The sequence below is a fragment of the Cebidichthys violaceus genome, unplaced genomic scaffold, assembly GCF_023349555.1.
Source record: "Cebidichthys violaceus isolate CVI_PGR_0920_01 unplaced genomic scaffold, fCebVio1.0.p SCAF_22, whole genome shotgun sequence".
NCBI lineage: Eukaryota > Metazoa > Chordata > Actinopteri > Perciformes > Stichaeidae > Cebidichthys > Cebidichthys violaceus.
The window spans coordinates 197,398-224,261 of record NW_027176395.1 but is presented as its reverse complement, the minus strand read 5'-3'; the positions used below and the strand labels follow the sequence as shown (position 1 = coordinate 224,261).

General features: G+C 43.5%; 2 protein-coding genes across 2 annotated transcripts; one reads left to right on the top strand and one right to left on the bottom strand.

Moving 5' to 3' along the window:
- Positions 1-34: 34 nt before the first annotated feature.
- LOC137877679 (sphingosine-1-phosphate phosphatase 1-like) lies at positions 35-16,804 on the bottom strand. Its single transcript, XM_068717725.1, has 4 exons — positions 16,010-16,804; positions 15,181-15,563; positions 9,699-9,788; positions 35-4,516 (listed from the first exon to the last, which is right to left on the bottom strand). Exons 1-4 carry the CDS (start codon positions 16,491-16,493, stop codon positions 3,968-3,970), a joined length of 1,506 nt encoding a protein of 501 aa, XP_068573826.1. The 5' UTR covers positions 16,494-16,804; the 3' UTR covers positions 35-3,967.
- A 5,508-nt stretch (positions 16,805-22,312) lies between these two features.
- Positions 22,313-26,557, top strand: LOC137877969 (uncharacterized). Its single transcript, XM_068718151.1, has 9 exons — positions 22,313-22,376; positions 23,134-23,202; positions 23,694-23,792; positions 23,963-24,064; positions 24,322-24,420; positions 24,591-24,692; positions 24,950-25,048; positions 25,219-25,320; positions 25,810-26,557. The coding sequence occupies exons 2-9, from the start codon at positions 23,180-23,182 to the stop codon at positions 26,024-26,026; spliced, it is 843 nt and encodes a 280-aa protein (XP_068574252.1). The 5' UTR covers positions 22,313-22,376; positions 23,134-23,179; the 3' UTR covers positions 26,027-26,557.
- Positions 26,558-26,864: the final 307 nt, after the last annotated feature.

Here is a 26,864-nt window from a genome sequence, read left to right as displayed (position 1 = left end):
GCACTGACGGGGTTCAGGAAACAGCAGCAGGTACTTTACTGTATTTCAAGTGGTTTTATTTCATTTCAGTGAATTTCACACAAACAATCAGACATCGATAGATCCTCATTCTGACTCAAAGATCAAATCCAACAATAAAATCTGCAGATATATAAAAAAAGAAATGTCGAATCTGCATAAATGATCCTCTGATGTCACGACAGAGAAATATGATTCTAAAAACTAAAGCTTCATTTAGAACTAATTGTTTTTTTTGCAGAAATCCAGATTTATTCGGACAAAACTCAGTGACTCATTTTAATTTCTTTAACGATTCAACTACAGTGACTCGCTTTATTAAGAGATGTGAGAAACCAAAACATTCTGTTTCTTCCACATGAAATGAAAAAAACACGACAGGAAAGAAAATATTCCAGAATAATAATAATAATAATAATAATAATAATAATAATAAAGGCACTAAAGGGAAGAGAGCAGCAGCTACAGTTCAACCACTTTTTATATTTAGTCTCTGAGATCCACTTTTTAAAGAAACATGTTTCTGTTTTTTGGAGTTTTTTTAAATAATAATGATAATGTATGTATTTACTGATACACTTCCTGGTTGTGTTGGTGGGTGGAGAAGACGTCCGGCTACAACATGTTTGGGTTTCATCAGGATTCATATTCTGAGTACTGTAACCAAAAGAATGTGGGAAACAACATATAACAAAGCTTCAAGTTTCAAGGTGCTTTTGTGATTATACCAAATAATAATCATAACAATCATAATCATGTGAATCCTTGGTTTGCAATCATTTTCGGCATTATAAAGACATTTGTTACTTCAACAAGTAAAGTTCAAGATCAAACCAAATCACACACAATAAAAAAGCAGATTTTACCAAATTTGGTAAATAAGTAAATTTTGGCTCATAAAGATTATTACAAGTAAGATTTAGAATTATCAAATATTCTGGGATTCTACATAATACATTTCAAATTTTCAAAGTTTGCAAAACAAAACCTCTGGATGACAGTTTGGTAAATTATCATCATCATCACATTGTTGCCTTTTTAGTCTCTTTATGTGTCAGATTTGGTTCATTTGGTTTATTATAATCATTTCTGTTTGTTACTCAGATCTTCGCTCCTCTAAAGCGTCGACTCGATGAAACAAACATTCAAAAAAAGAAGAAAAGAACAGCGGCGACAGAACTCCGACACACGAGTCCGTTTGTGTTTTGTTGATGAATCAACAACAAAAACAAAAACAGGGACTAACTTCCTGTTTCACTTTGTTCAGAGAGGAAACCAGAGGACGAGGCAACAGGAAGTGAAAGGAGACGAACAGCGGAGACACGCCTCCTTCAAACCGACCAATCACAGCTCGACAAACAGATCCAGTATCATTCTCCAGAATACGGCGGAGTAGCAGTATTAAGTACACACTAAATACATGTTTCTCATGTAAATGTACTTCGTGACTTCCCTGCTTTTCTCTCTTTTATATCGTTGTACATGAAATATTTTGGGGTTTTGAAAAGCGGTACAAAAACAAGCTTCAGTTCTGTTAACGAGTCATCGTCTGATCAGACAGAAGAACTAGTTTAAATAATCAACAGGTTGACCAAAAGCAGTAATTTAAATATGAAAAACTAAAAGTGTGCCTTCAACAGATTCATCTTCTACCAAAAGCTACTGGAATGTTTCATATTCGGTCGTCACTTTCAGTATTTTACAAACTAAATAACGAGAATTTACCGACAAATGAACCAAAGATAAACATAAACATAAACACAAACATGTATCTGTGAATCTGTTCAAATGACCAAAACATGCTGACATCGTCTCCTGATCGCTGCTTTGACTCTCTAATCGGTTCCTCGCGATCTTTAACGGTTCTTCTAGGACCAACTTCACCCTCAGGAGGAACACAGTGCATTCTGGGAGCAGTGCATTTACATTAGGACAGTACCGTACAAACAACAACAACATACAAGTCAGCTTCCTGCTAAATGAAGACTCAAGAGCTCGTGTTTCTCTGATCTCTAAAAAAAAAAAAAATGCCCTTGAGCAAGGCACTTCAGACACAGCTGCTGCAGGTGAGAAACATAGATCTAGAACAGCAACGCCACATAGATTATGAACTGATTGTGTGTGTGTGTGTGTGTGTGTGTCCTTTGCAGTGGATTTGGACACAGAAACATTAACTTTAGCTGGTGTTGAATCATCAAAAACAAAAACACTTTTAACATGAAGTTTGTTTAACATGGGGGGGGGGGGATCTTGACTTCCTGTTTATGATGGTGATGCTACGGCCAATTAAAGATAATCTCATCTTATCTCTTAACAATAAAACATAACTTTTTTAGCAGTGCAACGATGTGAAGAATAAAGTTGTAATATTTCCAGAATAAAATGATAAATATATGAGAAAAAAAGTCAAAATATTTGAAGATTGTGTGGCCTATTAAGAGAAAAAAGTATAACTGAGCAAGTCAAGAAATTGTATGAGAATATGACGCATAAAAACACACCATATTACATGGTTTTAATTCTTTAACTTGATGTTTATTCTCAAATTAATGACCTTTTTCCTCAAAACATTACAAACTGTTTTTCTAAATATTTCCACTTCATTCAAGGTTCTACAAAACTATATTGTGTAAAATATTTTATTTTATTTGCCTGAGCTGTTATGAAGTGGATGCCAAGAAGAGCATCTCTAACAGGAAGTGGATGCCAAGAAGAGCATCTCTAACAGGAAGTGGATGCCAAGAAGAGCATCTCTAACAGGAAGTGGATGCCAAGAAGAGCATCTCTAACAGGAAGTGGATGCCAAAAAGAGAATCTCTAACAGGAAGTGGATGCCAAAAAGAGCATCTCTAACAGGAAGTGGATGCCAAAAAGAGCATCCAAACAGGAAGTGGATGCCAAAAAGAGCATCCAAACAGGAAGTGGATGCCAAGAAGAGAATCTCTAACAAGAAGTCAGTTTACAGTGTTATAAAAAGAGAAGCGCTGAGCCTGGTGGGTATATATTCCTGTCATCCCACTTCAAACAGCCTGTGTGCGTCTTCCTGTCATTGTGGATCATACAGTATGTGCCCGGTCATCGCTTCAGTCAGACCATTCGTCTGAACACAGACGGAAACAGGAAACAAAGTGGGGCGAGCCCTTCAGGAGAAAACACGCGAGACGCCGAACGCCTCCAAAGATCATCGGATTCAGTCCGACAACCTGTCAAAGCACAGGTGTGTCCAGGTGACCACCAGGAGGCGCTCTGACGCTGGAATGAGGAAGTATAAAATCATATTGCAGACGAGAGGAAGATTAAATATGAATTATTAAGAAGCTTCCCGACACAGAACCACACAGAGTTCAAACGCTGAATAAAAAAAAAAATGAAGTAATCATCATTTTTCACAAAAAAAACCTCTCAAAATGTTTCATATCGTAGTAACTGTTTGTCTTTGGGGTTTGGACATTTTTAAAAATAATTTTCTGACATTTCATAGATTAATTAATAATGACAATCCCCGACAGTTGCAGCCCTAAATACTTCTAATTGAGTTACTGAACTCTTTGTGTGGTTCTTTGTCTGAACCTTCACTAACAATGAAAGCACAGATACACACAATATTAACAAATATTAAGACACAGGTTATTGATCTGTAGCGATCAGTGGTGTTGTTTTATAGTCTCTCAGAGGCCAGTGCTTGATCTGAATGAAGCTGGAGGAGGAGGAGGAGTGGATGTTTGGCTCTGATCCAGTGTGTCCTGGGTTCAGGTGGAGCCGTCTGATCAGACTTGAAATAAATCAAAAGATCAAAGCGATGTAAAAACCTATAAGTCACCAGATTCCCCGGCTGCTTCTGGTTCAACCGACACTCCGACAACACGTCAGCATCCAGACCAGCTTTGAGGCTCCGATTCACCTCGGGTCCCGACCCAGGTTCTGGATGTGAATCCTGATCTGAACAGCACTATAGCCGCGTGTAGCTGAAGAGCAGCGGGACCAGGAAGAGCACGTTGAAGCCCACCGCCCCGTAGACGATGTACCGGTAGGGCAGCTCCACCTCCATGTGCTGCCGGGCCTTCCTCACGTCGCCGCTGGGCACGCCGAACACCCGGCACACCAGCGGGATGGTGACGGCCTTCATCAGCGCCCGCGTGGCCATCAGCACCAGCACGCCCAGGACCAGCCGCAGCAGCGCCGCGCCCACCATGCCGGCGCCGAACGCGGGCATGGCGAAGGGCAGCTGGTCCGGCGTCGGGTCCGGCATCAGGCCCAGGCGGCGGTTGACGTGGGAAGCCAATGCCACGCCGGCGCCCGTGCCGAGGATCTGGGCGGTGTCGCCCCGTGAGGTGCTCCAGGTGTCCAGGGTGAAGGAGAAGAGGCCCAGGCCCAGGTGGAGGGACACGATGATGAGCGGGGCGAAGCGGCACGAAAGGTTGAAGCCGTCGATCGGGTCCAACGCCGGCAGGAAGACGAGCAGGATGAGGACGCTGTAGAGGACGCCGGCTATGACGTCCTGCAGGAGACAAAGCAGAAGGTTTTTATCCGACGCATTCAGACCGACGGACAGTTTAGGGACAGATTAAAGTTAAAATGTATTTGTTGTGCTTCGAGAGCGCAGCATTGTCCTTCAGGAGAAGGAGAAACAGCCAATCAGACACCAGCATTAATCCTCCTAATTTCCTAGATATTTAATTTGCATAATAATAAACTAAACTTTTGTTTTTTTGGGCGTTTTCTCTGTGTGTTTCCTGCTGTTGGATAAAGAGGAAGTTGAGGACAGGAAGCAGAGATCAGGAGCTCAACGTGGCGGTGAACTCTGAACTCTGAACAAAGGTCGGCTTCCTGTTGAACCACTCAGAAACAAGATGATTCACAGAACACAAACTCCTGCTCCTTTAACGGTTACTTAACGCTGATTCACAGGGATTCTGCAAACACTCTCTGCAGGTTAGGGTTCACTATGAGTGTGCACAGTGGGCGGAGGGAGTAAATAAACCCACTGAGGTGTGTTCAGTCTGTCCTCTGCTGCGTCTGAACACCGCCTGCTCTACCGGGTGAGCAATCAATGGTCGGCGAGCCAAAGGTCCCGTTGAGAGTTTAAACATCTATTAAGCTGCTTAGACACACACTGTGGTCGGTCATTAACCCGCGCTGAACCACCAGCTTCACGTGAAGCTCTGCAGGACGCCGTGTCCCAGCAGACTGGTGGACGGTACAAGGTTTACTGCTTTTTACTGTCCCAACCTGTTAAAAGGTGAGTCATCGGGGAGATAAAGGAAACCCTGCAGAGGATTCATCACCTCCCTGCTGACGCTGCAAACTACTATCAGCCCTCCGTCTCTCTCCCTCCCCCTCTCCCTCTCCCTCTCCCTCCCTAAATAAAAGCTGTCTAACTTCCTCGTCTAGAAGCAGCTCTGAAACAATATGGCTGATGTAAAAACGTCCAGTAGAGAGGAGGAGCAGGTGGAGCGCTGCCCTGAAGGAGCCACGTTTGACTTTTGTGATGCGTACAGAGAGGAGAGGGGAAACGGAGAACGTCTGGAGAGAAACAACCAGAAGAACTGGTTGAGTTCTGACATCTTTCTGTCCAAACAACTTCAACCCCTCGAGGTGGACAGCGAGGAGCTCCACAACACAACCCTTCAACAGGAACCGTGCTGACGAAGCAGACACAGAGGGCTTTAGATAGATTCCTCATTGAGCCTTTAAATGAACAGCGAGAGCGGTCTGCTGAAAGGTCGGCAGACGTCAACAACTCCGGCAGCAGCGAGAGCGGCTCTCTGTCTCGGAGCTCTTCCTGCAGAACAAAGCAGGAGGAAGTCCTTTCATTGGGCGTGATGACTTCCTCAACACATTAAGGGCCGGCAGGCTTTGTTATCCCTGAAACACAGCAGCAGCCTCCGGGACAGACACAGCGCTTCAGACGTCACCGTCTGTGCTGAGCTGTGCTCTGAACCCTTGAACCCTTGAACCCTTGAACCCTCTGAACCCTCTGAACCCTCTGAACCCTCTGAACCCTCTGCAGGTTCTGTCAAAGAAAAAGACTTCTTGGAGTCAGAACTCAGTCAAATCTGACATGGAACACGATTCATCGTGACTTAAAAAAACATCCATAAATCTGCAAAGAAGTTACAGAAGAAAAGATGCTCACAGCTCATTCGGCTGCTAAAGGGTTCAAATGAAATATAAGCTAAAAACAACGGGACTCAAGTTGTCATGGTGCCATTCTATTTCCTGTTTACATCCCCTAAAGCATGATGGGAACTGTAGTTCCAGAAACACAAAGAAAGCCAAACTAAGAGAAAGAATAACAATAGTGTGTCCCATCAACACGGTGCCTATATTCACGTTCCACTGACACTCTTATTAATATTAATAATTAATAGCATTCGGGTATTTGACCCATTTTGAAAAACTGTGGCAATACAGACAAATATATTCATCTTTAATTGTATAAAACTATTTTTTTTTTGCACAAAAACATTCCTAAAGCGTGTGCTCACATGAACTGATGACTTTCCATTAAAGAAGCCATTACACTGCTTCTAACAATATATGACTGATACATGTAGTGATTCTGAGAAACTAAAGGTACAACGGTAACATTATTATTATACTGAATTTACTTCAAAGTCCAGCAGAGATCCCAGATCTGAATCACAGCTATTTTTCTGAGTTGACGTAATGATGATGTCAGAATAAACAATATCTTTAGGTTTGAATATCTTCTTCATCAATAGAAGAGATGGAAGAAACAGATTATATGTCAATGTGGAAAAATGAGCACGAGGAAGAAGATTTTATCCAGAGAGAGCCAGAAGAGGTCACATTCATGCTTTGGGTGACATGAGGGAGGAGGAGGAGGAGGAGGAGGAGGAGGAGGAGGAGGAAGATGAGGAAGATGAGGAAGAGGATAAGGACGAGAAGAAAGACAAGAAGGACGAGATGAGGACGAGGACGAGAAGGAGGACGAGAAGGATGAGATGAGGACGAGAAGGAGGACGAGAAGGAAAGGGCAGAGAGAGGAATAAGAGAAGGACGAGAAAGAAGAGGAGGAGAATGAAGAGGAGAAGGAAGGAGGAGGAGGACAAGGACGAGAATGAAGAGAAGGACAAGAAGGAAGAGGAGGAGGAGAAGGAAAGGGCAGAGAGAGAGGAAGAAGAGAAGGAGGAGGAGGAAGAAGAGAAGGAGGAGGAGAAGGAAGAGAAGGAAAGGGCACAGAGAGAGGAAGAGGAGGAGGAGGAGGAAGAAGAGAAGGAACAGGGGAAGGAGGAGGGGGAAGAGAAGGAGGAGGAAGAAGAGAAGGAGCAGGAGAGGAAGAGGGGGAGGACATGTGGAGAACAAACTGTGAGAGGAAGAAATAGTGAAAGTTTCTCCTGAGCAGGAAGGTGAAAGTGAGTCGTGTTTCTAGTGAAGTACTTCTGCAGAAACAGAAGAAGTATCCAAATATCTCACCTCGAGTATCTGTACACAAATACTTAGAGTTCTACAGAAGTATCTAAAGTACTCATCGTGGCTCCTGTTGGTGTAGTACTCTGTTACTAGTCTCAGTGCACTGATGAGTAACCTGTGCTGTAAAGCTGTCAGTTCAATCTGAATGGTTCGATGTGTTATTAACAGACGGATCCATCCTGTATCCAGACTTTGATATTCATAGATGTTTGGAGCCATCTATGAATATCAAAGTGAAACCCTTTGATGTAGCAGTAGTATTACGCGTTGCGATCGTGAGGACCGCCTCAGTGTAAACCCCACGACCACAGCGACGTGGTTAGCGGTGGGATGTTTGAACGTGGTTAAAGACGGCCACAGATCTGAGTGAGCGCATGAAGCAGCAGGAGGCGACAGATGTGCGTGTGGTTCCTGAGGGGGAGGTCTTAGCCCGCGACACCAGCCCTTAAAGACGTCTCCGATGTGGAGTTAGCTTCTCCGGCTCGTCTGGGAGGACGGCCGGCGCTCCCTCCGACGCAGCTGGGACCGCAGAGAGGCGGAGGAGTAAGCGCACCCATTCGGTGGTGCATCGTCGTGTTTTCCGTGACTCTACCTGTGGTGCGCATCGGTGATCTCATCGATCCGCCAACGGGAGAGAGCGGCGGATCAAAGACGCAGGAGCAAGTTTCTGCAGGCGTGAACATCCCTCAACGGGTTTGTTTCCAGTAAGAGCAGTTCTCGTCTCAAGGGAGAAGGAAACAGGCCCGAGCTCGTCCAGGAGACGACGCAGAGCTTCCTCCTCGGTTCACAGGTGAAGACGGGTGGAGCATGGAGAGATTTGGCTTAAATTCAAACTAAATGCTAAAAATTGGACCGGGAAACGTCAAGCAACAATTCTAAAGCAGGTCAAACACGATTGTTTGGAGGCTTGAGTTCAGATTCCTCCTCCTGCTCTGAATCAACGGTGACCTGACACCAGGAACACAACAGCTGACGTCGGTTAAAGAGCGTTTCACAGGAGGAGCTACGGAGCGGACGTGGTGTTGAGATGGTCGGGACTCATGAAGCGACGGACTGATGCACGTTCACCAGCAGCTGGACCCGCCGATGGTCCGTGAGGACTGAGACGATGGAGGAGGACAGTAGAGAGCAGAGACGTGTGGACCAAAGGAAGTGACGGCACTCGTGTGATAAGCTGCAGAAAATGCACTTTTTGTTGATTAGAGCCGCACAATTAATCAAAATATTATTGAAATATCACATTCTGTTAATTAAAGGTGAAATGTTGCCAAAATACCATTTTAAATGAAGTAATGAGGGGCTGACCAACACTTCATACGTCCTACAGACTGAAGAAAAGATCTTTGTGTGGGACAGATCCCCACAGAGGAGGAGCAGGAGGAGGAGGAGGAAGAGGAGGAGGACAAGGAGAAGGAGGAGGAAAACGAGGAGGAGGACGACGAGCAGGAGGAGGAGGACGAGGTGGAAGACGAGGAGGAAGACGAGGAGAAGGAGGAGGACAAGGAGGAGGTGGAGGAAAACGAGGAGGAGGAGGACGAGCAGGAGGAGGAGGACGAGGAGGAAGATGAGGAGGAAGATGAGGAGAAGGAGGAGGACGAGGAGGTGGACAAGGAGCAGGAGGAAGACAAGGAGGAGGAGGAGGAGGAGGAGGAGAAGGAAGATGTGGAGGAGAACGAGGAGGACAAGGAGGAAGAGGATGAGGAGAAAAAGGAGGAAGAGGACGAGGAGAAAAAGGAGGACGAGGAGGAGGAAGATGAGGAGGAGGAGAAGGACGAGGAGGAAGATGAGGACGAGAAGGAGGACAAGGAGGAGAAGGAAGATGATGATGATGATGATGATGATGAGGAGGAGGATCTTTGTTTGGTACAGATCCCCACAAAAATCACAATTGTATCAAGTTAAAGTGTTTCAGTGAAAGTGAAATCACAATATCAGTCAAAATAATTACAAATGTGATACTTTTTCTAAATCGTTCAGAGTGTCGATCATTGTGACCAGTTTATTTCACACATTCACACTTTATTTAGTTTCCATGCTTGTGTTGTTGTGAGTGTTTCTACGGTTACACAGGTGACTGTGTCGCTGACATCACCGCTCAGGATTCTGTCTCTAACATGTCGGCCATCGCGTTCACACGGACACCAACACCATCTGTGTGTGTGTGTGTGTGTGTGTGTGTGTGTGTGTGTGTGTGTGTGTGTGTGTGTGTGTGTGTGTGTGTGTGTGTGTGTGTGCGTACGTACCAGGACTGAGTGCATCCCCATGTAGATCCGGCTGACACAGACCAGCAGACACCAGCAGAGAGCCAAGCTGAGGCCCAGTGAGAACGGGTACTGTGGAGGTGAAAGACACACTTTTATTAACACAACAACACAACTAGAGACCAAACCAATGAGGCAAACGACAGCAAGAATAACCTGATTAATCCTCAACACGACAGGTATTCAAACACACAGTGTTTGAAATCCCAAAGATGAGGAATTAAATTACAATTATACAAATAAATCACAACAATAAGTCAGCGACATGTTTGATGTTTTAACTTTGTGACAATAACGCAATGATAAAACAATGATGCGGTTTCCAACTTTTAATAAAAATGTGTTTTGTAAATATTTCATGCATTTCAAACATCGTGCAAAATGTTTTAAACAATGACAGCTGTGCATGTTTTGAATGTGACTCCGTGCTTCACGTACGACATGCATTTGTTCATGAGTCTCTCAAAGCGCCGCTCTGACCCGGCGGTACAAAGACAATAAAGACATGGCGTGTATTATACTGAAGTCTGGAGAACGAGCAGCAGAGATGAAGTGGAGACGATGAGCAGCGCAGCTCAGAAACGTTTGCTGATCACATCATGGACTCGCTGAAGAAAGGCTTCACGCTGCAGATTAAAGAGAGCCACAGTCACACGGCTTCTCGCTCATGGGACTCACATTTAAACTGCTCCGAGTCACAGGTCTTCAGTTTGGATCTGGGTCACATGGATATCTTAAAAGATGGAGCCAGTCATTGGACTGTGGGCAGCTCGTCACGCAATAGTCCACTGATAAAAACACTGTGTAAATGTCCACGTGTCCAATTAAATCTCCTCTGTCAGAGGAGAGAGAACCTGTCCGCCACAGGTTTAAAACAACAACAACGACACACATGAACAAATTAGCCGATTACTAATGTTCCACTAATCGCTTTATTAACGGAACACGAGTGAGCGGCATGCGGGTCTGCAGTGAGAACGCAGCCGGAAAGAAGAGGATGAAAAGAAAGTGAGCGACAGCCGAGCCGAGAGAGAGAGAGAGAGAGAGAGAGAGAGAGAGAGAGAGAGAGAGAGAGAGAGAGAGAGAGAGAGAGAGAGAGAGAGACAGAGACAGAGAGAGAGAGAGAGAGAGAGAGAGAGAGAGAGAGAGAGAGAGAGACGACGAGGAACAGCTGCTGAGGGTTCTGCACACTTGCTAAAAAAGCTCTTTTGTTCTCTTCATTGTTGTTGAGACAGATCAGATTTCCTCTCACAGACACAATCCTAAACATCACACAGACAGACAGACAGACAGACAGACAGACAGACACACAGAGACACACACACCAGCCTTCAGGGGGAAACGCTGTGTGAAGCTGGTTAAAACGGGGATCATTGAAGGCACCGTTTTAACAGGGCTAACAGCTGTTAGCTGCTAATAAGGTTACGTTAATACATGTAAAAGTATTAGTAAAGTATGAAAGTACTATGTCAATGTTCACCTGGTTACTAAACTGATAATAAGTTGACATTCATAATCACTGTCAGAGGGAGTTTGACAGAGGGAGACGTCCTCCTGCCGCCGGAGATTCAAGGTGACTGGATGAACCACCCACCCACACACACACACACACACACACACACTGAAAGAGGTGGTTTAACAGGCCGCATGAGCCCGACAGAGAGCGGCTTCACTGAAGCACCGAGACAACCTTTGCTCCACATAACGGAGATAACAGAGGAGACAAAGTGAGCACGGCTCACAATCAGCTGCTGGTTCTGAAGCACACAGTTATTAAAATGTGTGCTAGAGTTTGGGGCATGATTCTTTTTGCAGTGCTGTTTGGTACTAATTAGAAAACGACAGCATGCTAACGACAGCATGCTAACAGTCAAAGCGGTTTATTAATAAGTACGTTTTCACATGTAAAAAGGAGTTTGCCAGACGCTCTCCTGCCGGTGGCTCTCTAACCACCGGGCTCCACATCAAAGTGTCAAATCTAAACAGAGTTCTTTTGTAAATGAGGTCAGTGCAGAGGGAGGTTTTTATGAGTCTTTATGTGGATCGGCTGTGGAGCCGGCTCACACCAGCGCTGGAGTACGAGCACCGAGAGTGAGGGGAGAGGGAAGGAGGGGAGGAACCAAGGACACCATCTGAGGAGACATTGTCCAAACCAGCGGCCTCTGTGACACCCCCCCCCCCCCCACACACACACACACACACACACACACACACACACACACACACACACACACACCTAGTTATTGTTGCTGTGATGTGATTCATTTGGTAACCGGAAGCAGAAACTTCTCACACACACACACACACACACACACACACACACACACACACACACACACACACACACACACACACACACACACACACACACACACACACACACACACACCTTTAAAAGTCCTAAACAGGTCACAACAACCTGAACAACAGAACATAACTGCTGTGGTAGACACACACAGGGGGAGTTGCCCGTTCTGTTAAACTCATTCAAGAAGACGCTGGACGGCTCCCAGCTGAACGCTCCTGCTCGAGGGAGAGGAAGTCTCACACAAAGAGCGTTCGTCGTGATGTTTTCTGTTCTGGCTCTGCTGCTCCGGATGTCATGGGGAATTAAATATGACACAGTGGGCTTAAAACCCACGAAGCGATGCTTTATCGTTCAGCTCAGATCATCTGCTCTCCATCAGCTCCAGCTCTCATCCTCTCCAGCCTAAAATCACTCTCTGATATCTTTCTTCCTCCCTCTCACGTTTCTGAATGAATCCCGTCTTCTGTCCATCTATTGCCCTCTGTCTCCTCTCATCTACCGTCTAATCCTTCCTCCCTTTTGGCTTCCCTCGCCTCCTTTCCTCTCCTCGAGTCTCATTACACTTCTTACCAGTATCTTCCACAGACAGAGGCACACATCTGGCTCTGGTTAATGTGTGAGCTGGAGGGGGACCGGCCTCACTGTGGCCCATCTGAATCCAAACATTCCTGCTTCTGCTGAGACAAGCCAGCTGACAGCAGGAACAAATTCACAGAGCGACTACGGCAAGCAGAAGGGGACATGAAGGACACCCTGAGATGAAGACCTATCTCTCAATGTGGGCTGAGCTGTAATCGGTGGGAATTTGGTAAAAAAAAGCCAGAGTTTGTTTGGTAATATAAGGGCTGTACTCCGCTAAAGAAACCCCACTAACACTCATGAGATCTACGACTTCTCCACAAAGAGTCACCACCTTCAAATCTAGTGTGGAGCAGAAACGAGCTCACTCAGCATGAAGAGAAGCCGAGCGACTCAAACGAGGAACCGAGACCAAAACAAGCCGCTCACGGACTTAGAGGGGGCGGCCCCGATGAATAGACTCGTCACATGACCTGATGTGTGGACCTGTGGTTCAAAGAACATACATCTAAATCCATCTCATCAAGAAGCTGTATCGCTGCCTCCATTACAGCAGGAGAACAATGGCTAAAAGTTGGAGGCCACACCGGGGAACATTATGTTCATATTTAGTAAAGCAGACAACTTAATAAAGGAGGAGTTAAGTTCTGAGGTGAGGAGCAGTTTGCAGGATTTTAAGAGCCAGACTAGAGATTGTTGATTGACAGAGAGTCATACTGTCTTGTGTTTTTTAAAGCAGAGAAAAGCTGAAGACTCGGAGTCGGTCTTATCTTGGAGCTCCACACTCGGGAGGTCAGAGGTCACCTCTCCTATCTCCCCCTCTGCGGCAGACAGACGGGGAGGCGCAGAGTCGTAAATCAATCTCACCCCGGCTCTCGCCCGCTGAGATTCAAACACAACAACAGTACAGGGATCCAACGCGGTTTATCTCTTTGGAAAACTCTGGGCTGTTTTCCCAAAAACCCACACCAATGACTGCTGAACACTAAGCAACGATTCAGACACCATGATAAGGCATTGTGGGAACTGTACTGAACAAGAATTGGTAATCAGTTTAGTAACAGTTTCCAATAGATTTTCTGGCTTAGTGATAAATCAACTTATTGTTCCATAAATCTGCCGTAAAGCTCTCGTCTCTCAGTTCTACGACAGTCGAATGGACTTCCTGCGGTGTGGACGATCGGTGAGTCAGCGGTGACTTTCTGTTGTTCCTCCCGAGTGAAGAGCAGGAGATGAAGAAAAGAGCAACAGAGAAACACTAAAACAATCCTCCGAGCGGGTTCTTCCAGCGGAGCAAAAGTTGAGGAAGTGGTAAAAGTTTGTTAGCAGCCCAGTAAGCAGTGATTAGCATGCTAACGCGTGTGCTAACGTGCTAATTTGCTTTACTGTTCCCCTCTAAACGTCAACACACACAACAGGTGTAAGAATTTAGCTCAAAGCAAAAACGGAGGCCGACTAAATATTCATAATCTGTCGAGTATTTTGACTGCTAATCAATGATCTTATGGCCGGTGAAAAGAAAGAGGAAAAATGACCACGACAGCGACAGAAACTGACATTAAAAACGGCTCGTTTTGACAGAAAAACGAACCGTGACATGTATGACGTTTTGCCTGAAACGTTATTGTTCTGCCGTGTAATGAGAGCTAGAGCTGTAGAGCATCACGAGGGCGTCGCTCGGCTGCAGGACTGCAGACTTTTAGCCGTGTTGCACCCACAATGAGCTCCATTTCACTGTAACACAAGCAGCGAAGGAGTCAACACATTGAGCCGGTGCAGCTTCTCGTCACTGAAACATGAATAGCTAATGACGCCGCTCCAGAGGGCGAAGTCTCACTGATCCCGTATCAAGAGGTGCCACTTGGCAGATGCTGTTATCTTGCGTTGTTGTGGCGTAGACATTATATGCAGGGTCATTTGCATAAAGTCAATATGTTGTGCTCGTTAGATGCTGGTGAGTTTGCAGAGACGAATGGAAATTATTACTGCTTGTATATAAAAATCAATATGGAACAAGAAACTGCAGGATTTAAATGACTTATTTTGCATTTTGTTTGTATTCAGTTTAATATCCAGTAACGAGGACATTTGTACCACTTTGTTTCTTATACTTTATTATCTATACCTTCAGAGGTGTTGATTCAGCTGCATGAACGTTTGGAGACTGCACGCCAGTTTACTAAAATCCTGTTACAGCGATCCAGACTGTGCATCTTTAACCCAACTGATTCATCTCAGGACTCCTCCTTCAGAAGGTTTGCCAGTTGTGGAGTTCTATAGAAGTGGCATTGGGCCCAAATAGATTGTGTTTTTACTCAAATATTAATAAAACGTACCATCCCTTCTATAATCCAGCTGCACTTACTGGCCCACTAAAGTGTAACTGCGTGATTATGACAGCATTCATAATAAGTGTTTCTAGTGACGCACAAAAAGGGGGGACGTTGTGAAACATCAAAATAGGAACTTTCTCAGTTTCCTTCCTGGAAATAAGGAGGAAGTAGCTCCTGCAAACCGTCCCACTTCTGCGTTTTACATTTCATGTATTTTGCATTGTGTGTAAATGTTGAACTGTACCTCCCAGCGGCCGTAGGTCATGAAGAACAGGGAGAAGGGGATGGCCGTGCCGGACATGGCGTGCGTGGACGGCATGCTGTACTCGGAGTTGTAGAACATCTCCACTTTGACCACCGGCGGCGAGGTGGGCCGGGACCACCCGATGATGTCCTTGGTGCACTGGCCCAGGTACATGACCCAGACCCAGACCATGATCAGCCTCCTGCTCACGAAGGCGTCCACGTTCCACATGACGAAGGGGAAGAAGGTGATGTAGAACAGCTCGTTGCCCAGCTCGGTTCCTAAGGTGAACATGTAGTACAGGAACCGGTTCTGGATGAGGAACTCCTGGCCGACGTCGCCCGTTAGAGAGTTTTTGCGGCGGGGTTTCACCGTGCTGCTCCCTGGGGGACAGATAAGAAAAGACAAGATAAAACTAAATAATCCTTTATTAGTCCATTTATAGGATTACAGCAGCACAGAGCAAACAAGAGACAGTGACAAACCAGATCAAAACAAGTGTTATAAAAAGTAATAAAACAGCAAAGAGTAAGTCAAAAATCCACAATAACTAAAAAAATAATAATAATTAAAATATATATATATATATATATATATATATATATATATACACACACACACACACACACACACACACAATTATGTATATTGCAATAGTATATATACAGACAGAATATTTTTCTATATATATTTTTCTATATATATATATATATATATATATATTTTTCTATATATATATATATATATATATATATATATATATATATATATATATATATATATATATATACATACATACGGACAGAATACTATTTGTTATTGCACAGACCCGGAGCTTCTTCGTGGCCCCTCTCTTCTGACTCGGTGCCCCCTTTAAAGTCATCCGGCTGACCCACGAGGCTACGACCGTTACTTCCCACACCACCAACCGCTTCTCCTCCGGCGGTCTCCGCGGAAACAAGCGCTCCGTTCTGGGGCGTGTTTTCACTTTCCTCCCCTCTGTTTGTCGCAACGTTTGAATTGACAAGCCTCTTCCGAACACCCGCTGCCGTTTGCATTGTCTCCCCTTCTCCAGCTCCGATAACGGCCATGTTTTCACTCTCATTTCCCCCGGTGATGCCATGATGACAAGCCCCGTTGTAGTGCGAGTGAGTCCGGTCTGCTTCCTTGCTGCTGCCGGTCTTAGAGGTGGTGGTGGCACCACCGGTTCTCGAAAACGTTCCGCTTACTCCACAAAAGTGCTGAAAGCGAGCTACAAGGTGCGGGTCTTGGAGATAGTGGTACAGTTCTACAAACCGGTTACTTTTCTCCATGTTTACTCCGGGTTACTGACCCCCCACACACGGCTGAAAGACGACACACTAGACTCCGTTACTCCTGGTTCACAGTAGACGATGGACGCTAGCTCCACGGCTAACGTTAGCTAGCTAAACCCGTGCATCATGGCAGAGGGAACCCCGTTACAACGGCGGTTAGTATTATTTACAACGGTAAGACGATAACGGACAAACACGAGCGGGTCCGGTTCTTGTTCGACGGAGTCCGGATGCGTTCAATGACCCGCTATCTGAGTAGTATCCTGTAAGTGACAGATCTACGGAGCACTCAGGGGAGCGCGCCTTCTGTGGTGCGTTCATGTGCAGTCGGACATTTTTATTTATTTTTTTAACAGTTCTTCCGTGACGTTCAATAAAAAGACGCATTGCCAGCGGCTGCTTCTGTGTAATAATTGTGCATATGACAATAAATAACATAACTGGCTTTTATGTGATGTCGTCGCTTTCTTTTTTTAATTTCTTTTTTTAAATATCTTACGATGAAGGAGCAATGTTTTGTGACTAAACGACAACATTGACTCCCAGAGGGGACTTTTTTTTTTTTACAATTTGGATAATTACTTGTGCCTCTAAAGTTTGAGTTTGCTAGGAGCCCTTGAAGGCAACAGTAGTTCCAGGCGCGCACGTACAACAGACGTGGTGAAGACGTCACGACGTGACGTGACCGCGCTTAGTGCATAGCCGATGATCTTTCCTTCTGCAGTTGTGTTCATAAACAAAGACGCCTCTGACTCTGACTCCTACATCCTAAGGACAAGTTCACACACTATTGCACATCCTTTTCTTTGTTTCAATATTTAAATACATTTGCCACTTTTATAATATACTTGTTTTAAGGTACTGCACTCTGTTTACCGTATCTTATTAATATTATTATTAATAAGATACTTATTAAGATAATTAAGATATTATTTAAATTGTGTCTAGATTTTCGCACTGTGTTCATTGTTTGTTATGCACCAGCCACCAAGTCAAACTCCTCGTGTGTGTGTGTGTGTGTGTGTGTGTGTGTGTGTGTGTGTGTGTGTGTGTGTGTGTGTGTGTGACGTACTTGGCAAACGGTTCTGATTCTGATTGCAACATTAAAACGATGAACTCGTTAATGCATCAACATTTTACGGCACAATAAGTACTTATACTTTCTTTATAAAGAACTTGTAATATTTTTACATGGTGGTGTATTTACTTTTCTTTACATATCTTAGTACTTCCTCCATCACTAGTATTAGCTACTGTAACAATATTATAGGAAACCATAACACTTCCTGTAAGTGAAATTTTCAAAGTAAATGTCCCGCAGCTGTTTGGTTGTGTATCACTGTATGAACCTTTGTCTTTTTGTCCTGCTCGGTTGCCAGTTTGGAGCTGCATTGCCGCATATTCAGCGCAAGCGGACTCCGTGGAGCGTGGAGGTAAAAGGATGGAACATGCTCCGTGTTAAACAGCCCGCTGCGGCCATTCAAAATGAAAATGGACTTCTTGAACCTTCTCACTGAGCTGATATTGAACTTTCCACACTGTGGATGATCAATAACACTTTATGTCATAACATGTTTTTTTTATTTACTGTCAACCTGTGTGATTCTTGCAGCCAAAAGCACTATTTGCTGGTTTTTCTCAATATGAAGGGAAATTGCATCTCAATTGTGGATTTCTGGACATAGAGTATGATACCCCCCTCCCACCACCGTCTCCTCCTCGGTACATATGTACAACAAAATACAAACATATTAAATGTGACATTGCTTTTTTTCATGTTAATTCTTCATAATGCAATCAAACAGAAATAATGTGAATTCCTGTTCATCTTCATACTCACACTAATTCCTCGTTACAGAGAGCTGAAGTAACAGATCACATGACATGGTTAAGAAAGCTTTGACTTCAATACTTGAAGACTGCGTCAATTTAATATCCGAAATAATTGTAAAAACTAACAGCCAATGGGGAAACTCCTGCCTCCAACGCTGCAGCTTCATCAGTCATTCCCTCAGTGACAGACTTTTGTGCGTAAAGCCACCGCTTTCCTGGGCTGCAGCCGAAAAGACCAAATCAGATTAAAACTACAACAACCAGCACAGTCATACTGTGACAACGTTCAAACGACAGAAAACACCAACACTCACCATCAGCTTTGAAGGAGGCTATGGCCTTCTCCATCTCCTGCTGCTGGAGGAGGCTGGACAGCTCTCTCCTCTGCAGAAGCACCTTCTGCTCCTCGGCTCGGCACCAGGACGTCCATCCTGTCCTCGCTCACCTGCAGCAGACCGGTGTGGACGACACTACTGGATCTGCACATTTGTACAATGTACAAATGACTTTAGACAAGTTCTTCTCGAGCCACGGGGGAGAAACACATCCAACAACGCAAGTTATTAAAAAAAAAAGAACTTACAGGTAACAATAACGTGGTACAAAAGTGCTGCATATACTGTAGGATTCTGGGCTCATTTTTTAAATATTAAATCAAGAAGTACTTTCCCAGTTCCTGGTCGGGATTCTCTGCTAAAAAGTTCATAAGATAATTACCACTCTGTAGCTACATCACTTAATATGAAGACATAATGAATAGTAGCATTGTCATACATGTGACATGAAACTACAACATTCACATTACAATGTGCTAGTGCACAGTTAGGATCAGCTAGCTTACATTAGCTATCAATTCAAACACTTCATTTGTCACAATATCTGGAAAAAACACAAACCAATGCAAGATACATCTAAACGGTAATACAAGTAAATGCAAAACATAGCTATTAACAACATCATCAGTATAAAAGGTATATAGTCCCGCATACTTACTGAACGTCTGAGTGCTGCAGGTCTGCTGGTCTGGAGCAGGACCGCTTTGAAGCGTCCATTGCGGATTGTGGACTATAAGGCTATTGGAGATTAAAAACAACCTCTCTATTTTTAGCATCATTATCAATTAATACTTACAAAGTCACATACATGTTTTTGTTCTGAACAACGCTATGATTAAAATGAAGCTGGAATAAGAACGTACTTTGGTGGAGACCATGTGAGGGTTTACAAGCTCCCAGAGTCACTGGTAGCTTCAGACAAGTTTGATATTTAGGAGTTAAAGTGTAGAAAGTCCTCTCCGTGAATAATATCTGACTGACTGATATGCATGTGTTCAGACAAGTATGAAACCTTAAGAACTTTGTTATTTCTTTGTCCATTTGGATGGCCATCATTACCTTGGATCTGTTTCCAGATCCCTCGTTTGCCATGAACATAATGAAGCAAATAAGAGCTGCAGGACACAATCAAGGTAAATAATGTCATTATTATGATAAATATGAATAGTTAAACGCACGGGGATAATTCTTTTCAATGTTTAGACTATCATTCTCTCCTGTAAACTCAGAAATGGAAATGCATCAGATTTGTGTTGTAAACAGTGTTGTCACCTAGCCTCCTGTCTTCCCCACTCATGAACCTCAAACATCCACTCTGGCCTACAGTTTGCACCGCCTTAACTCAGGTTGGGACCCAGCCAGCATCCACGTTCAGTCTTTGCCCCACTGAAACTAACCCGGAACCACCACAGTCCTCCTCTGCAGACGGCTTGGGCCCGTTGCCATCCTTGCGGCCAGAATGCCACGAATCCCTGACAGGTACCGTCTTGTTTTGTAATGGATTAGAATAAAATATGAATGTTTTTAACATTACTCTGTTTTTACAGAATTCCCACAACGTATAAAAGGGTGAAAGACAGATCTCTGGCAACAGGAGAGGGCAATAAATATCACCTGGGAATACTACGTGGTCAGAGCTTGCTCTGTGTACGCATCTTAAATGTTAGCTGGACTCTCTGAGTATCAATCTTTTCCCTGTTCAGTATTTTGCCACCTCACAATTTAACAATGTAACATGGTTGTATCTCTGCAGACAAGCTTAAAATGATCACTTTGTACATCTGATTCTTAGTGGAATCCTGTTGTGTCCTTTTACAGTGAATGGATGAAACATTTGGTGGCTCTGGGGTGGAGGACTGCACCTCCAGTGACGGTCCTTTCCACACCACTTTTCCCCAGTCAGACGCCATCAACTGTGGAATCGTGTGACGCTGGCCTTCAACTGCCACGCAACCCACAAGAGCACCAAGAGAAGGTTCCACTCATCAAAGTCAATCCAGCACTGCCATGATCTCCACTGTGTTCACCCCAAAATGATTGGATGTTCTTCTGTTGATTCCTCTTCCTTTAGCTGGTCATATCCTGTCACTCCTGTCTCAGGTTTCTGAGGACCATCTGTGTAAAGTCACGATACTCTTCCATTACATCATATTCAAATGCACTTACCAAATCCACCGGGTGAACTACAGCAACTTGGTGGGTAGCCTACAAAATAAAAGCCCCAAAATTAAAAAAAATATTGAAATTGAATTAGTTCCTGCAGTCTATAAATTAGTCCCATCTTAAGTTACCTTCAATCTTTTCCATATGTAATGGGTGTGGGTTGGACATGGAAAAAGACAACTCAATTGATTGTTTTCCAACATTTATTTACTTCTTCAGAAGACAAAATTCTGCACCTCTGCTCCCTCAGCAATAACTAAATGTCAATGTGTGATTTCACTCTTGTTTTTTTAGATACGTTCTTTTGATATTACAGTATGTACTAAGCTCAGGATGCACATTACTAGACAAGGGATATTAAAACTACCAGGAACACATCTAACCTAAATCATAACAACACATTTCCTCAAAACCATTAAAAACAATACATACAAGAGGAGAAACAGCGACACCTGGTGGATAAAGTTAAAAAGGTGCGTTGGACTGGGTGACTAAACAGAGACAACAGAAACTATAACATTACACAAAGGAAAACACATACTTGCAGAAGTCAATGCATGAACACATTAATTGCCTTCTGGTATTTTTCTATAATTCTGTATCTAAACATGCAAAAATAACTTTACACAAGAAGATGTATGCATGTAAGAAGCATGCTAAGCTAACTTCTATAGCTTTGTAGTCTACCGGGAGTTGAGTCGTCTTCTTCTTCTTCTTCTTCTTCTTCTTCTTCTTTCAGTTGAATGGCGGACTTCAAACCAACGTGTATGGTGCATGCTGCCACCTACTGGACCGGAGTGTGTAACATCATGACTTTATCACCACTATGAACTGTGGTGCCTGCCTAGACGTTATATTTGTCAAATATGGGGAAATTATGAAAATTAAAACATAGTATACATCATATACTATATTACATTTATATTATGTGTTATTACGTAATCACATATATTATTCTGGTGTACATTGTATATCTAGACTTGTCTAGTCTTTATTATTAAGTTGTTATTTGACTTGTTGTATAAATCTTTTTTATTTTAACATTTTCATACAAAAACAACAGCATAACTTTTGAAGAAACAACCTTGGTTTGACTAACTCACTCTGCTGAAGCCTCGTAATAACTTCACATCAATAAATAAATATGTATTTTTTTAATTTAAAAGTATAAAGTAGCACAAAATGGACAAAACATGAAGTACACTTCCTTCCTGAAGGGTGAGTTTAGGGGGTTGGTTCTCATTAGTAAGCATACTTCATGAGGTTCCAGTTGTCAGTTTCTGATACCTTCCAGCTGTCTGGTTCGTTTCTACGGGAACACAAACGTGAGCAGCCGTGACTGAGTCGCTCCTCCCGGGTCCTTCTAGTTCGAAGCGCCGGTTAGCATCATAGCTAGGCTAACATTAGCGCTTAGCAGGCTGTAGCCAATCAGAGGCAGAGGGGCGGTTCTTCCCTCGAGGCGCTCCCACACATGCGCAGAACAGATTGGGCGTCTGGAACGGATCGGTCAGGGACAGCCTCGGTGTTATTATTTTAATACATTCATAAGGTATATGTGCATCATAAGTCTCGGCTACTTTAATTCATCTTGTCATTAGTTTCTTTCTCTGATATGTAGACGTTGTTTCTTATTTGTCTCGTTTATCTCTACATGTTTTTCTGTTTTTTGGTTAAAGTAGTTTAGTTTCACTTTTGATTCTCTTGTGACGCAGTTATTTTTCACCCTCTAAAGCTGTTGTAACTGGTTATTTTACATGTTTTTATTAATATCACAACAACAAAACTAAACAGAATAAAACTGATCAGAATTTAGTTTTTTGAAGGCGTTAACAATGTTTTGTTTTTATTATTTTTTTCACTCGACAGTGGACAAAAGCTGAAACTCGACCTGTATTTGTCTTTCTCTATTTTCTGAGTTCATGAAGCTTCACAATGGAACAAGTAGACCGTTACTCAAATGCACATAGAACAGATCTAGAGTATGGGACTCCTGCAGATGTTGCATTGACTTGATCAAACTACAGTCAGATCCATGAGCGCAGCTCGGGTTAAAGGCTGTTATTCTAGCGCTGATTGTGGAGTTAATGTGATTAAATGATGGAAATGAACTCAGTTGTGGACATTTAGAAAGCAGAGAGTCACATCACCCGCTTCTTATTGGAAGATAACGGTCCAGTTCTACTGCTCATGTTGTGCTTTATAGCTCCATTCTGACTGGATTCACTTCTGTAGAGAAGGTCCTGTTAACTCCAAGTCATACTGTGTGTGTGTGTGTGTGTGTGTGTGTGTGTGTGTGTGTGTTACAGCTCAGAGCTGCAGCAGAGACCAGACTGTCCAGAACACAGAGGGATCATGGAGAAAGACTTAAAGCGGTTGTAAGTCATTTCATATTGTGTTCCTTCATAGAGTCAGTGTCTCTGTCAGTCATGTGCTGCTCCAGTATTACTACCTGTAACTTAACTTCATCTGGATCCACGCTGACGGACACTGAAGTCAGGAAATATCAACGGTCACTTCTGATTCCTACTTGGTAGTTTCTGTGCATCCAGCAGTTGTTGTGGCTGAATGTCTGATAATCTTAATCATCTCATTCACCACCTGGTGGTCGTTCTCTCTCTATGAACATTAAAGTGTCTCTGCATTGATTAACAGGGTCAGAGACACTACTTGGTTCAGGTTTGGTGAACATCTTGCTCATGCTTAATAGAAGCGTGTTGATGTTTGTATGAAACAGGAAACAAACAGCGACCTCCTTCCTACTTTTAAACCTCCTCAACAAAGTCACACTACTCAGGAGTGATGCTTCCTGAACACTTGAAGAGACAAACATGAGATGTTGACGTGTGTGGGATTCTCTTTCTTCTAGAGACCCTCTGAAGAAAGCACTTGCACTGTTCAAGAGGAATGATTCGTCACAAGGTCGCACTGAGGATTTCAAAGAAACACTCTCTGAACCTTTCAAGAAGTAAGTTTTTAGTGACGTCATTAAGAACATCAGTCACACTTCACATGTTTAACCTCTGAGGTCTTGTTCCACTCACTGTTATCATATCTGAAGTCATGTTGCTTTGAATGTATATTTAATACTAATGAAGTAGCATCATCACATCATCACTGTGTTGTTATTTGCTGCAGGCCGAACCTCAGTCCTTCATCAGATGAAGATCTTTGTTCAGACTCTGGTGTGTTCTTCAAGAGTGACATTTCAAACGATCGCCTCATTAATTTCCCCCTCAGGTGAGCTTGATGAACATTAAAGTGTATCTGCATTGATTAACAGGGTCAGAGACACTACTTGGTTCAGGTTTGGTGAACATCTTGCTCATGCTTAATAGAAGCGTGTTGATGTTTGTATGAAACAGGAAACAAACAGCGACCTCCTTCCTACTTTTAAACCTCCTCAACAAAGTCACACTACTCAGGAGTGATGCTTCCTGAACACTTGAAGAGACAAACATGAGATGTTGACGTGTGTGGGATTCTCTTTCTTCTAGAGAACGTCTGAAGAAAGCACTTGCACTGTTCAAGAGGAATGATTCGTCACAAGGTCGCACTGAGGATTTCAAAGAAACACTCTCTGAACCTTTCAAGAAGTACGTTTTTAGTGACGTCATTAAGAACATCAGTCACACTTCACATGTTTAACCTCTGAGGTCTTGTTCCACTCACTGTTATCATATCTGAAGTCATGTTGCTTTGAATGTATATTTAATACTAATGAAGTAGCATCATCACATCATCACTGTGTTGTTATTTGCTGCAGGCCGAACCTCAGTCCTTCATCAGATGAAGATCTTTGTTCAGACTCTGGTGTGTTCTTCAAGAGTGACATTTCAAACGATCGCCTCATTAATTTCCCCCTCAGGTGAGCTTGATGAACATTAAAGTGTATCTGCATTGATTAACAGGGTCAGAGACACTACTTGGTTCAGGTTTGGTGAACATCTTGCTCATGCTTAATAGAAGCGTGTTGATGTTTGTATGAAACAGGAAACAAACAGCGACCTCCTTCCTACTTTTAAACCTCCTCAACAAAGTCACACTACTCAGGAGTGATGCTTCCTGAACACTTGAAGAGACAAACATGAGATGTTGACATGTGTGGGATTCTCTTTCTTCTAGAGACCCTCTGAAGAAAGCACTTGCACTGTTCAAGAGGAATGATTCGTCACAAGGTCGCACTGAGGATTTCAAAGAAACACTCTCTGAACCTTTCAAGAAGTACGTTTTTAGTGACGTCATTAAGAACATCAGTCACACTTCACATGTTTAACCTCTGAGGTCTTGTTCCACTCACTGTTATCATATCTGAAGTCATGTTGCTTTGAATGTATATTTAATACTAATGAAGTAGCATCATCACATCATCACTGTGTTGTTATTTGCTGCAGGCCGAACCTCAGTCCTTCATCAGATGAAGATCTTTGTTCAGACTCTGGTGTGTTCTTCAAGAGTGACATTTCAAACGATCGCCTCATTAATTTCCCCCTCAGGTGAGCTTGATGAACATTAAAGTGTATCTGCATTGATTAACAGGGTCAGAGACACTACTTGGTTCAGGTTTGGTGAACATCTTGCTCATGTTTAACCAGCGACCTCCTGTGAGATCTGTGAGTCAGAAACATTCTTTCACACGCTTTAATATGTATCCATGAAGCTGTGAACATCAGTGATTATTGCTCTCTTTTTGCAACATATCGGTGACGATGTGACCATTATTTAAACTCTCATGTTTTATCATACTTCCATGAGTTTTTTCTGCTGCTTGTGTTCGTACTGACGGACACTAAAGTCGGTCAAATCAACTTGAAAATCCAAACGCCTGTAAATGTTCCTATTGTTGTAGAATGATCCCTCATGATGGAGCAGAGTTCATGTTACAGTGAGAAGTAATACCCAGAATCAGCTTTGGATTCAACAGTTGTGAATAATCTTATTTGTATTGATTGATTATAAGTTATTGATAACATTTTATCCAATAGGAGGAGGAGACACCAGGAGCTGAGCTCTCCTCCCTCTGGAGCCCAACAGATGGCCCAGCTGCAGACCCAGCTGCAGGCCCAGCAGGCCCAGCTACGGGCCCAGGAGGCCCAGTTGCAGGCCCAGCAGGCCCAGCTACAGGCCCAGGAGGCCCAGTTGCAGGCCCAGCAGGCCCAGCTGCAGGCCCAGCTGGGCAAGTTTCTTTTCCATTGGTTTTAGTGTCTGAAGTGGGATGGAAACAACGTTGAGGCTGTGGTGGAAAAACGATATAATAGTACAGAGTGAGTCCTATAATACTAACATAATGAACATTGCCTTTGGATCATTTATTCTCTGTGCAGAGAAGGTTCAATCATCACACTGAGTGTGCATTCTGAGGGATGAAGAGCCCCGTGTGCAGGGTTTGTTCATCTTATAAAGGTGGGATGAGTCCACACTAAGGGTACATCCCAAGTCTCTTAATTACATCCTTGTTTCCCTCACTTGCGTCCTTTCCTTGCGTCTTAGTCCCTCCCACCAGGGATGCACGGAGAGATGCAAGGAAACCATGCGAGGAGAGAGGAAACGAGGAAATGTGTTTTACGATAAATGAGACGTCCTTTCCTTCGTATCGTCACGTGAAGCGACGTCTGTTTCTGATCACAGCTGTCAGTCGGCTTTAACAGCTGGAGAGACTTTTGTGTCTGTTCACATGATCACTGTACTGAATAATAGTAACTAATCACTAATAAATACGTTTCATCCCTGTCAGAGTCGAGGCGTTTCCTCTCTAAATGATCAAACTCATCAAAGCCGACAGGAGTGATCAGCGTCACGTGACTGAATGAAAGGATGATCAATAATCTAAAAGGGGTTTCGTCTCTCAGCGCTCTCTGGCTGTAATTGTGTCCATAATAAAAGTTATTGAGGGACATTTTCTGCATTAATGTAGATTCAACAGTTCGGGTGTATTTAGCTTTTTTACAGATTAATAATCTATCATAGGCTGAGCTTGTTTTTGTTATTGAGAACAAAAGTTTGTTCATTGACAGTTTACTATATTTACTGTTCATTTTAT